This window comes from Macrobrachium nipponense, chromosome 11 (assembly GCF_015104395.2).
Source record: "Macrobrachium nipponense isolate FS-2020 chromosome 11, ASM1510439v2, whole genome shotgun sequence".
In the NCBI taxonomy this organism is placed as follows: Eukaryota; Metazoa; Arthropoda; class Malacostraca; order Decapoda; family Palaemonidae; genus Macrobrachium; species Macrobrachium nipponense.
In genome coordinates, this window is record NC_061087.1 from 107,746,161 (window position 1) to 107,758,165 (window position 12,005).

Here is a 12,005-nt window from a genome sequence, read left to right on the forward strand (position 1 = left end):
GAGCCTCTTGATTGGCTTCTACCTGCGTGACGTCACCCCTGGTATTATTCTCATGTCGGTGTTCGTTCCATGCGCGCTGGTACTTTCGTTAGGGGGGATGGGGTGTGGTCCTCCTACACACGTCGGTATCAGGAACGCTTCTTGGGTGGTATTGAGGGGAGGCTTTTCCTCGAGGATGAGCAGCACTTCTAGGAGACGCAGACATCGTGGGTCAGGTGCTCTCCCGATGATCTTAATATTCCTGACGATGTCGTCTCTCGTGATGTTTCTGCGGTGTACTGCAAGGGCGTGCTGCCTAATGGCGCCCTCCTGGGCGTGGCAGGAAATCCTTTTTGACAGGCGCATCGTCATCATGCCGATGTAAATCCCAGGGCATCCTTGGGCGGGGCATACGTATCGGTAGACGACGTTGGACTGCTTCAGGGGGTCTCCTGCCGGTGGGGAGGGGTTGTTCTTCATCAGGAGGTCTTTCGTACGCCGATTTCTTGTAGTAAATAATGAGGGACACTCTCTTTCCTTCCTCCATGGGGCGGACGTGTTCCTCTATTATTTTCTTCATGGCTGCTTCTTCTTCCTTGTATTGGTGGTGCATGAAGGCTTTATAGAAAAGTTTGATATCCTCCGGGGGCGGAATGTTCCTTCTCTCTTCCTCCGTCATGTACCACTTGTCAAGGGCGGCTCGAGTTTCTCGGTTTACGAGTTTGTTCGAGTACCCATTGTTAATTAGCATCTGGGATGCTCGGTCGAGTTCGAGGTGTGTGTCCTGCCACGTCGAACAGTGCGAGAGGGCCCTCCTGACGAAGGCCCTGCTGGATATCTGTACGAAGAGAGCCCCTTTCACCACTCACCGAGGACAGATGTACCGCCAAAAGGACGGCGTAGCGATGGGGTCCCCCTTAGGAGTCCTCTTCGCTAACTTCTACATGGGAGAAGTGGAAGAAAGGGTCTTCTCGCAACACAGATGTCCCCGCACATACGGACGCTACATCGATGACATCTTCGTGCAAGCCGACTGCGAGGATGAGGTAGAAGCCCTTCGACAGCAGTTCCTGCGGCACAGCGCACTCAACTTCACTGTCGAGTACAGCAGCAACGATCGGCTCCCCTTCCTCGACGTCCTTGTCACGAAGACGAATCAGAAGTTGGCGACTACAGTTTACACCAAAGCTACGAACCTCGGACTTTGTCTGAATGGTGATAGCGAGTGTCCTGCGCGGTTCAAGACCACCACCGTCAGGGCCTTCGTCAGGAGGGCCCTCTCGCACTGTTCGACGTGGCAGGACACACACCTCGAACTCGACCGAGCATCCCAGATGCTAATTAACAATGGGTACTCGAACAAACTCGTAAACCGAGAAACTCGAGCCGCCCTTGACAAGTGGTACATGACGGAGGAAGAGAGAAGGAACATTCCGCCCCCGGAGGATATCAAACTTTTCTATAAAGCCTTCATGCACCACCAATACAAGGAAGAAGAAGCAGCCATGAAGAAAATAATAGAGGAACACGTCCGCCCCATGGAGGAAGGAAAGAGAGTGTCCCTCATTATTTACTACAAGAATCGGCGTACGAAAGACCTCCTGATGAAGAACAACCCCTCCCCACCGGCAGGAGACCCCCTGAAGCAGTCCAACGTTGTCTACCGATACGTATGCCCCGCCCAAGGATGCCCTGGGATTTACATCGGCATGATGACGATGCGCCTGTCAAAAAGGATTTCCTGCCACGCCCAGGAGGGCGCCATTAGGCAGCACGCCCTTGCAGTACACCGCAGAAACATCACGAGAGACGACATCGTCAGGAATATTAAGATCATCGGGAGAGCACCTGACCCACGACGTCTGCGTCTCCTAGAAGCGCTGCTCATCCTCGAGGAAAAGCCTCCCCTCAATACCACCCAAGAAGCGTTCCTGATACCGACGTGTGTGAGGAGGACCACACCCCTCCCCCCTAACGAAAGTACCAGCGCGCATGGAACGAACACCGGACATGAGAATAATACCAGGGGTGACGTCACGCAGGTAGAAGCCAATCAAGAGGCTCCCGGTGATACCCCCTATCTGAGAAGGTCTGCAAGACTCGTCAACGCCCGCCGTATGAGTCACCTTCCCGGGAACCAATAAAAACTCGACCTGCCGGAGAAGCGCTCTGACCGTACTGAAGAGCTCGCAACACCACGATAAAAGGAGAAGGACTCGCCACTGGAATTCAGTCCCTCAGCAGTTATCGCTTGATAATGTCCTGTCGATCAGGAGGAAACGTCGCGTTAGAGAGAGAGAGAGAGAATTGTATAAGCAATAAATCAAATGACTCAACCGAATTTTACCATGCCCTTTGGTGCGTTGCTCGCCATTTTAAGCAACAACGAGAAAGCCGTCATCAGAAAGATAGAGAAGACTCTTTATAAGATTAATAGTGCTGAAGCAGCAGTCATTATTATTATTATTATTATTATTATTATTATTATTATTATTATTATTATTATTATTATTATTATTATTGAAGTAGTTTAACCAGACCACTGAGCTGACTTTCAGCTCTCATAGGGCTGGCCCAAAGAATTAGATTAAAATTTTAAAAAATCATGTCTAGGCTAGAGACAAAGCTTTGGAACCGAGTTGTTTATGCGGTGTGATGACAAATGAGTGAAAATTAAACTAAAAACTGCACAAAGGAACACACTCACACTGGAACACATGCATACAATAAATACATTTACTCATGTATCCATACTTTAAAAAAAAATAAAATCAGAATAAGTTAAGAATATTTCTCAGTGAAAAATACAGCGAGTAGGCAAATTTTCCACGAATAGTGGGTATACAGTCCATGGAAAAATTCTGGAAAGCGAGTCCCTGAATAGCGGGGGTCAACTATGGTGCATATATTTTATAAATTTAACACTGGTTGTGTTGTATATGAGTATGTACTGAACGTAACTATTTCAACATTGGCTTGTAACCAGGGTGAATGGTATGGGCCTGATAACTTCATTTCAAAAGTGATACGTACCAAATTAGACTTGGAGAAGAAACAATGCCTTTTTGTTCCTCAGAACCATACCAATGTATCCCAGAGTGGTTCAACACTTCCTGTGTGCTTTGTATGGCAGACTGTAGACTATTCAGAACTCAAGAGTTCTTTGCGGTGTCCCTTCATCCGAGCCTGCATTGCTTTCATCCATGTACTTTACATGTATTCTTTTTCTCCTTGTTCCACTTTCAACTCTTTTTAACAACAAATCTTTTTGGGTCAATCAGTGGTTTCTTTAAACCTATTCGTAATTGTATTAGTAACGTTAGCTTACATAAAAAAGAGTGATGTTCTGTCAAGAGCTGACCCAAAGCCATAACAAAAGGTTGAGTTTATCATTAGGATAGGTGGATCATGAGAAAAAGGATCTGGTCCAGCGAAAGTGAACTCGCCAACCAAGTGAAGTGGCAGCCTTTAAATAGACAAAAGGGAATATGCAGTGAAGAGCAGACATGAATAAGCATAGAAGAACTTGCAAAATGAAGTAAAAAAAAATGATTGAGAAACACTAGTAAAATTTTTCCAGTCCATGAATTAGATGTTGCACCGTGGTTTTGGATACACCAGGATCCCATGTTATGTTCAGAAGCTGTAAATGCAAATAACATTGTAATGCTTGGCTGCATTTTATTTCATTTATTGATTTTTGTACCCTAGCTGTTATTTTTCTCTCTCAGCCAGATGTTGAATTCTGTCCTGTTTTTTATCATTCCCTAGTAATATATCAAATCTTTATTTTTACCATCAAGTTTCTCTAAAATGGTTCCTCGTATTAGATGTCACAGAGTTAGGTAAATTGCTTTGTTTCTTTATAGTAAAGAGTAGGTTTCACTATATTACTGTCAAATATTTTCTCACTTATCTTGTGCAGCAATATATTAATAACTTTGAAAATTGTTAACTATTCTTTGTAAGTGTGGATCACTATGATACATTGATTCATTGAAGGTGTAAAGTTTTCTAAGGCCTTGGTGAACGTATTACCCTAGGTTAATGAAGATCAAGGAGTGGATTGACACCAATGACCCTGGAGCCATGTTGATCCCCTTCTCAGGTGTCCTGGAGGCTGCCTTAATTGATCTGGATGCTGAAGCAAAAGAGGCATTCCTCAAGGAGAAAGGTGTTAACAGGTATGTTATAATGTTCTCAGTTCATGCTGTATGGAAGGGGACCTTGTGTTATGTAGTGTAGTACTTGTATTCTTTCACTGGACAGATGTGTTGAGGTTTTAGTATTTTCCTGCTGCTTCATGGAGCCCTATTACCTATTATTTCATCCAGTCATTCTTAGCTTGGGACTTGAAAAGCACATGAAATTATATGCGAGTTTTTTCTCTTAAGTAATTTAGCAGTCTGATTAAAACTAGAAGTAAAATTTCATAGCTATGAGTAGAATGTCACTAAGGCTGCTGTCACTTTACTTATCCTTTTTCATTTTATCCCTAAAAGATCCCCTAGATTTTTGGCTTCTAGTTTGGGATGGTAAGCATCAGGGTAACTAAGTTGATTTTCTTCAGTGAGTCTTATGTAGAGCTGTGGATGCATATACACCTGGGTTAAGTATTAGGTAGTAGGTTTGAAGTGTTTTAATAAATACTGCTTTATCATATCTTGTTTTCTTTGCAGTGCTCTTGATAAGATCATCCTACAGGGTTACAATGCCTTGCAGTTGATGTATTTCTTCACAGCAGGTCCCGATGAAGTTAAAGCTTGGACAATTCAGGTGTGTTAATACACTGTGAAAGTCTGCGTTTTTATTCTTCTTCGTGAAGCCATCAAGGACATTAGAGTCATTTGCTTAGAGATGATGTGTCATATTGGAAAGGTCATCTTTAGACCAAGATTGTAAATTTTATGCTGACTCAGCAACTCCTGTAAATTTAACACTTGTTCATAATTCTTTCGTCTTTGATATCAAACCTTTCCCCATGTATCATCTGTATCCCTATTTCCATTCTCAGGTATGTATAGATTACCTGCAGTTATTCTATCTCTCATTTACATCCATCTCCTTCACTTTTCTTCTCTGTCTGCTGCAAACTATTCCTCTCCATCTATCATTTTATCTAAATTATTTCAAGTAAGAGCATGTAAAGAAAGGTCTGTAAAGTAAATGTAAAAGTTTTATCTAATGTATATGGCTTATAGCAGGAATGAAGGATTCATTTCAATTACAAAACAAGTAAATATTTTACAGAAAGGAACCAAGGCTCCACAGGCAGCTGGCAAAATTCACACTGACTTTGAGAAGGGCTTTGTCATGGCAGAAGTGATGAAATTTGATGATTTCAAGGAATTGGGTTCTGAAGCAGCTGTGAAGGTAAGATTCACTTTTGGGGGCTTTCAGATTTAAGCCCTATTAAGAACATGATTTTCAAGTCATAATAAGCTGAATAAATTTGTAAACTAGTTTAGTTGTTTGGGTATCAAAGTATATAATATTGTATTTTTTTATGTGACACAAAAAATGGAAGTTTAAAGAAAACAGGAGAATTTTTCACTTCATATACATATTATATATGAGTCAGTAAGTGGCACTTAAATGATAGAAGATTTGCCAGTCAAGTGTTTTTAAATATTCCATCTTGCTAGGAGCTGCAAACACATAGCATCGCCAACCTTGCATGGTAGAAAACTTCTACTCCCAATAGAAAGGCAGTGCCACTTCTGTGCCTACCTACTGTTAGGTGAACGCATACTTTCATAATAAGCTCTTTCCTGTTCCATTTTAGATGGAATTTTTAATCTTTTTTTCATGTGATGTAGGAGACTGATCATTGACTGTTGTTATAATGTAACTGGCAGTGAAGTTTACAAAATTTTCAGCTTGCATTTAGGTTGACTGTTTCAAGTCATTCCATGCTGTACTGTTTATCATTGCCACGTCTTTGTGGTTTTTATTCCATAAATTGTGAAAGCAACTTGCGAGTCTTCTAAATGCATCATTTTCATGCACACTCCTCCCTGCAGGCTGACGGGAAGTACCACCAAAGAGGTCGCCAGTATGTGGTGGAAGATGGTGACATTATCTTCTTCAGGTTTAACACTGGAGGGCTCAAGAAAAAGTGAGACAGGCTCATGCTAGTTTTGCTGGTAATACTATATGTCCAGATGATTGCTGTGTTTATATGCACACACCTCTAATGAATGCAGTAAACAGCATGACCTATGTGCCTCTTTCATTATCCTGTGTCGAGAGATATGTTATTTGATTTTACTTTGCAGAATTTGTATGTTAATTGTTGTCATCCTTAACTTTTTTCTACAGTTTTATATGGCTTTTTATTTATTGAAGAAAATTGTTTAATGTTACGAAAGATATTGTATTTAAGTACTGTACTCTCTGTTGATAGTTATAACATGAATTATTTCAGTTGTTTGGTGCATACTAGGTAACCTGTATGAGATGACTTAGATCATTATGGGAGTGAGATTATACATAAAAACGTAATTGGACCATATTAGACTTACCAGAGAATTAGCATGAGAGAAATATAAAACTTTTTGGAACTATGAACTTTATTCATGCTGCAATTGTACTTAGCATTTTCATTGCTTATGCATATATTTCTGTTTGTGTTCACTCAAAATTAAAACGGACTTACTGACGTATTGTACGTATATTTCCAAGCAAAATGCTTTAAACACATGTATTAATATTGCAAATTATGCAAGATGCAAAAGTATGCACATAAAAATCTTCGTTTGGCTTTGTATCGCCCACATGGTAAACTAATTATGGTTCATTTGCGAGAAAACTTTTGCTTACATTTCATTGTACTCTACTAACTGTGCCGATATTCAAAGATGATGTACAATTTTGCAGTTAGATCTGTGTACTGTACTGTATATGTATAGAATTACAGATATTTGTTTAAAAAGCAACTGATCTTTTTTACATTAATTTCAAATATTTTTTTGTATGGTAAAGGAACAGAATTAATTCACTTGAGAAACTCACATATTCTATTATTTGCCTTATACATTAACTTGTTTGTAAAAGCAATAACTTTTGTTTCCAAATGTCTTTTTCCAGAAATATGATGAAAGAATTTTATTGGTGTTAAAACTTCATATATCAATGTTATTTGATTATATGTATGAAGAAAAAAGTCCTGTATGATCCTTGGCAAATATTTAACATTAATGCAAAGATTGCATTTAATCTTTTAAATAACTGTTATGTAGTCACTTTCAGTACTGCTCAATATGTACCTCTTGTCAAATACAGCTCTACAAATGTACAGTTGGATAAACCAAAAACTGATTCCGACAAAGTTACTTCAATAGGCTTTGTTCCAGAACTTGACATCTGGTGTAGACTTAAGTTGAGATATCCATGGATTAAATGGCTGTCACCAATTCGTACACATCTCAGCTAATGGGGAGTTGAAGAATACACACACATAATGATGAGCTTCATTTATTGGCTACAAACATGTACAGTTCCTGAAAAATTACGAATAATTAGTATCGATAATAAGCACTGTGGCGGGATCACAAGCTAGAAAAAAAACAAGTGCAAAACCCTCCCCACATTAACCTAAACGATCCACCTGCCAAACCGACCCTCAGTCACACTTTCTTCTTAACACAACAAATACAGCAGGACAATTGACCTACACCTATACAAAAAACAAAACAAAAAAGCAAAACACATGTACCTACCAACAATATACAAAAACAAAACTAAAAAACAAAAAACACATGTACTTACCAACTCCAGATATTCTAGGGCTATCCTGTGCTGTCCGCTGGTTAAGGTCACAGAAATACCAACAACAACAAGAACCACAACCCAATAACACAGCAACCAAGGACTACAAGCCAACACAAAACAACAACACAAAAGGCAACACACACACACCTACTAACAACACCAAGGAATCACAACAGCTCACCAATAACAACCTTCAACAACTCACAACCCACCAAGAAACCACAACAGCTCCTAACAACCCTCAACCATAACAACTCACAAAAACTCACAAGCACAACAAATCCAACAACACAGCTCTAAATCAATTAACATCAAACTTAATAATAACCAACAACAAATCAACAACACACAACTCAAACAAATTTCACTGCCTTCACTAGATCGCTGCCGATACTACCGACTATCACCAGCTCTCACCAAAGACACTCTGAAAAACACTAAAAACACAGAACTCTAACAATCAGCAGCACCAGCAGACAGCCCAGAACCCATCAACAACCAATTCAGTCATTAACCGTCCATACAGCAAGTACACCCTCTCTCTCTCTCTCTCTCTCTCTCTCTCTCTCTCTCTCTCTCTCTCTCTCTCTCTCTCTCTCTCTCTCTCTCTCACACACACACGTAGGTTGTCAAAAGGAACCCCATAACTCCTCCATAGCACAAAGTTTCGTTATGAAAATCTTTTATACCATAATCAGAAAACATTAAAGAACATCCTTAACTAACCTAATAATTACCAAATTCAAACCTTAGGCCATATGTACCTCTGTTTAAATTTAAATGCATAACTTTCTTGTTAAAATTAGCCAAATAACCCTACACTACACAAACATTACCATTTACATTAAAAATACAAATTTTATAGTGTGACGAAGTGCCAAGTATCTGGTTACTACACTTACCATTCATTTATTGTTACCTCACAAAAGCCAGACACCTGAATCCTCATCACAGGTACTAAACGACTGAATACTCTAAAGGCAACAGTGATCCCTTAACAACTTACCAGTATTGCAGAAAATCAGACAAAGTTTATCAAAACAGGTGTGAGGTAATCTTGTAATTACGTAATTGAATTAATCAAAGGGCATCACTCCATCAACAACTTTAAAAGTCTAAGTATTTCCCTGATTTCAGAAGTCTAAGTACTTCCCTGGTTCTAAGTCACTTCAAGTTAATTGAAGGAAAACATATCAATTACCACTCTATGTTTCTACCTAACATCAATATAATTATATGCAAATATACTGGGATAAAAATGAAAACACTTATAAAAATTTAAATACAAAAATTTATTATTAAACTCGAAATTTATAAGTGAAATTCACAATATCAGGGAAAATTACTGTTACTTGAAAACAAAGTAAAGTTTTTCTGGGTCGACCTGAGTTCGCCAGTGAAAAGGATCCTGCTATCCAATTTTCTAGTATAAATAGTTTCTAAATATACCAGAGAAAAGAGCTAGCATGGTATGCTGAGGTTACTACCCTCGCGCGAGCACCCTCAGGGCGTCAGGTATAAAGTACAAGGCGAGTGGAAGCCACTATTCACAGGTTTCCTTTCCAAAATCCCTCTTATGGGGAGAGCCGACCCAACAGCTACTACTTCACCCCTCTCGCTACTACTGTCACTACCCGACCCGAGCGCCACCTGTAATTTGCTCGTGATTTTCTGTGATTTGAGTACTTATTTCATAATGGCTTCCACTGAGATGTCTTCTGCACCGAAGTTGAGTACCCCAATTTCTGTTTTTCATAAATTATAAGGTTGCGGGACTTCCTTTATTGGCCTTCAGCCCCGTAGAAAGTATTGCGGGGAAGCTGGCGTCCCCCTGCCATTTTGGGATCATGAGCAAGAACGCGTGGGAATTAGGTACGCATGTTTTAGCTTAAATAAGAATAAGTCAAATATTATTTGCATTTAAAAGTACCTAATTCTTGTGTTCTCTTATTGTACTTATTACTATTATTAGAAATTATGTCGTAGAAGTATCGAACGCGTTCACGACATACTCTGGGGTAAGTCTGGGGCTAGACTGAGAACGTTCATACCCCCCCCCCCCCAGCTCGTGAGCGCGTCTGAGTGATCTTGACATAATATTATTATCATTGCGTTCACGACATACTCTGGGGTAAGTCTGGGGGCTAGACTGAGAACGTTTATACCCACCCCCCCCCAGCTCGTGTGGTCGTCTTTCCTTGACCCGAGGGGCGCGTGTTTCCCCTGAGTATGATCTCAACATAATATTATTATCATTGATAGGCTATGCAGTCTATTATTTAGTGGGAGAGAGAGAGGGAGTTGGTAACTCGTTCTCTCTCCCCAACGTAAATTTGCATGAATTATTATTATTTTCAAAAGTAAATATATGCAAATATATCTATTCATTAATTCACTAAAGAGGTGGAAGAGTTGCTACCCATCAGTTCAGCCCAACTATATTAATAAGGTAGGCTAACTGTCCTTAACAATTACTCTTATATCTTTTCCCTGAAGAAGTTAACGCTCTTCAGAGGAGATGTCAATGATAAGAGAGCCTCTCTATCTTTCATTTTATGGAATCTATCCTCCTGGCCAGTCTGAATAGAATAAATTCGAGTTTGGTAGGTTTAGTTGAGGGTACTGTCCGCATAATGATATCCTAGAGGAGATCTTACCTGACGTTCCGTGTCGCTAGCGATCTCGGTTAGTGAGTTAAATCCATGTCGGTTATTTTCCCAAAATATATATATGTTATATATATATATATATATATATATATAATATTATAGTATATATATATATATTATATAAGAACCCCTCGCAACTCTTCCATAGTACCTCACCTCATTATCAAGTCTGATGTATATCCATTATTGTCATTATGCAATACTGTATTACTGTACTGTAAAAGGTCTGGTTAACATTCGTCTTGTCCTAGCCTCCTTCGGTTGAACCCTTAGTAGTAGGCTATACCTCTCAATCGAGGGCCACCCCAACGGTGGTTGTACCAACCACGACGGGCCATGTGCCCCGTCACACTCCCACCCCTACAGTGATAGCCTACACAACCGCTAATGGGTAGCCACCTCTGATCGGACAGGTGGCCAGACGTTCACGACCGACCCCACCCCCTAGCAACTCCCCCCCCTACCCACTACTAGGCTCGACCCAGCCGAACCGTTATAACTCGTGGTACTAGTACCCTTAGTGAGGAACGTCCGCTTGAGTTTCACATAAGTGGAAGGAGGGGGACGGGTGTGAGGGGTATTACGGCTCCGAGCTATAGTCCTCCGACCCCGCCGGATGACGGACATAGCTTCGGGTAGTACATATGTTGCTCCGCCGCTCTGTTGTCTCTTTCTCCGGCTCCTCTAACAGTGGAATTGGGGTAAGAGCCTTTCTTCCACCCCCCCTCAGTAGAGGTAGGCAACGTCAGATATGGAATTACCTTCCCCTGACCCGCCACCTCTGCCTATTCCACAGCCAGTGGCTAGGACAAAGAGAAATGAGACTTCAGGTTAGCTAAGCCTTGAGGGATCATACAGTGAACAGCTCCGGACCCTTGCGGTGCCGACGGAGAGTGACTCACCCTCACATCCGCCACCAGAGTTTTGCATTAAACCTGCTATAGCTCAGTTCTCATTCTTGGAGATAATGTAGGCGCCTACGTTCATACGTAGCCCTCCGGTCCGGCCGGACTTACAGAGTTGAGGCCTGTCCTCCTCATAGTCCGGCGGATATTGGATCTCAAGTACTAGACCTACATAAAATCCAGGAGCGGGACCGAGAGCAGGCAGTTAGCTATTATATAAGAAATTATTCAGTGAATTGGATGTTTATTAATGAGTAAGTCTTGAACTTTATCTAGTTTAAGTTCCATACCCTCACCGGAGCAGCTCCGGCACTCCTTGAGGCTGATACTCATTAATAATTACCATAACAGAAGGTGCGCTGTCAGTCGCCGGGGTGCTCTGCCTCCCTCGGCGAGACCGTGGGACATGAAGTGTGTCGCTCCCACGCGAACTGCTCAGTCCCCTTTGTAGCTGAGGAGGGACAACTTCCGTATATGGTTTGGCACCTGGAGGCCTGCACCATCTGTTACGAGATGGTGATGCTCCTTATGAATGATCAGGTAAGCATCTTAACCCCCCCGCCTTTTTTCATGATGAAAATTGTAATAAACCATGTGACAATATTGTTCAACAAACTGGTTTCCTATGTCGGGAAGGTTAATTCCCCTTCCTTCCCGACAGACGGGTGAGGACGCCCGC

At 41.2% G+C, this 12,005-nt stretch overlaps 1 protein-coding gene across 1 annotated transcript in view; it reads left to right on the forward strand.

Moving 5' to 3' along the window:
• The window catches only part of LOC135208108 (obg-like ATPase 1), a 63,408-nt gene extending 57,207 nt beyond the window's left edge, over positions 1-6,201 (forward strand). Inside the window, exons 8-11 of the mRNA XM_064240257.1 lie at positions 4,023-4,163; positions 4,659-4,755; positions 5,230-5,352; positions 6,003-6,201. Coding sequence (XP_064096327.1) covers positions 4,023-4,163; positions 4,659-4,755; positions 5,230-5,352; positions 6,003-6,101 — 460 coding nt within the window. The 3' untranslated portion in view covers positions 6,102-6,201. The remainder of the gene's footprint in view (positions 1-4,022; positions 4,164-4,658; positions 4,756-5,229; positions 5,353-6,002) is intronic.
• Positions 6,202-12,005: the final 5,804 nt, after the last annotated feature.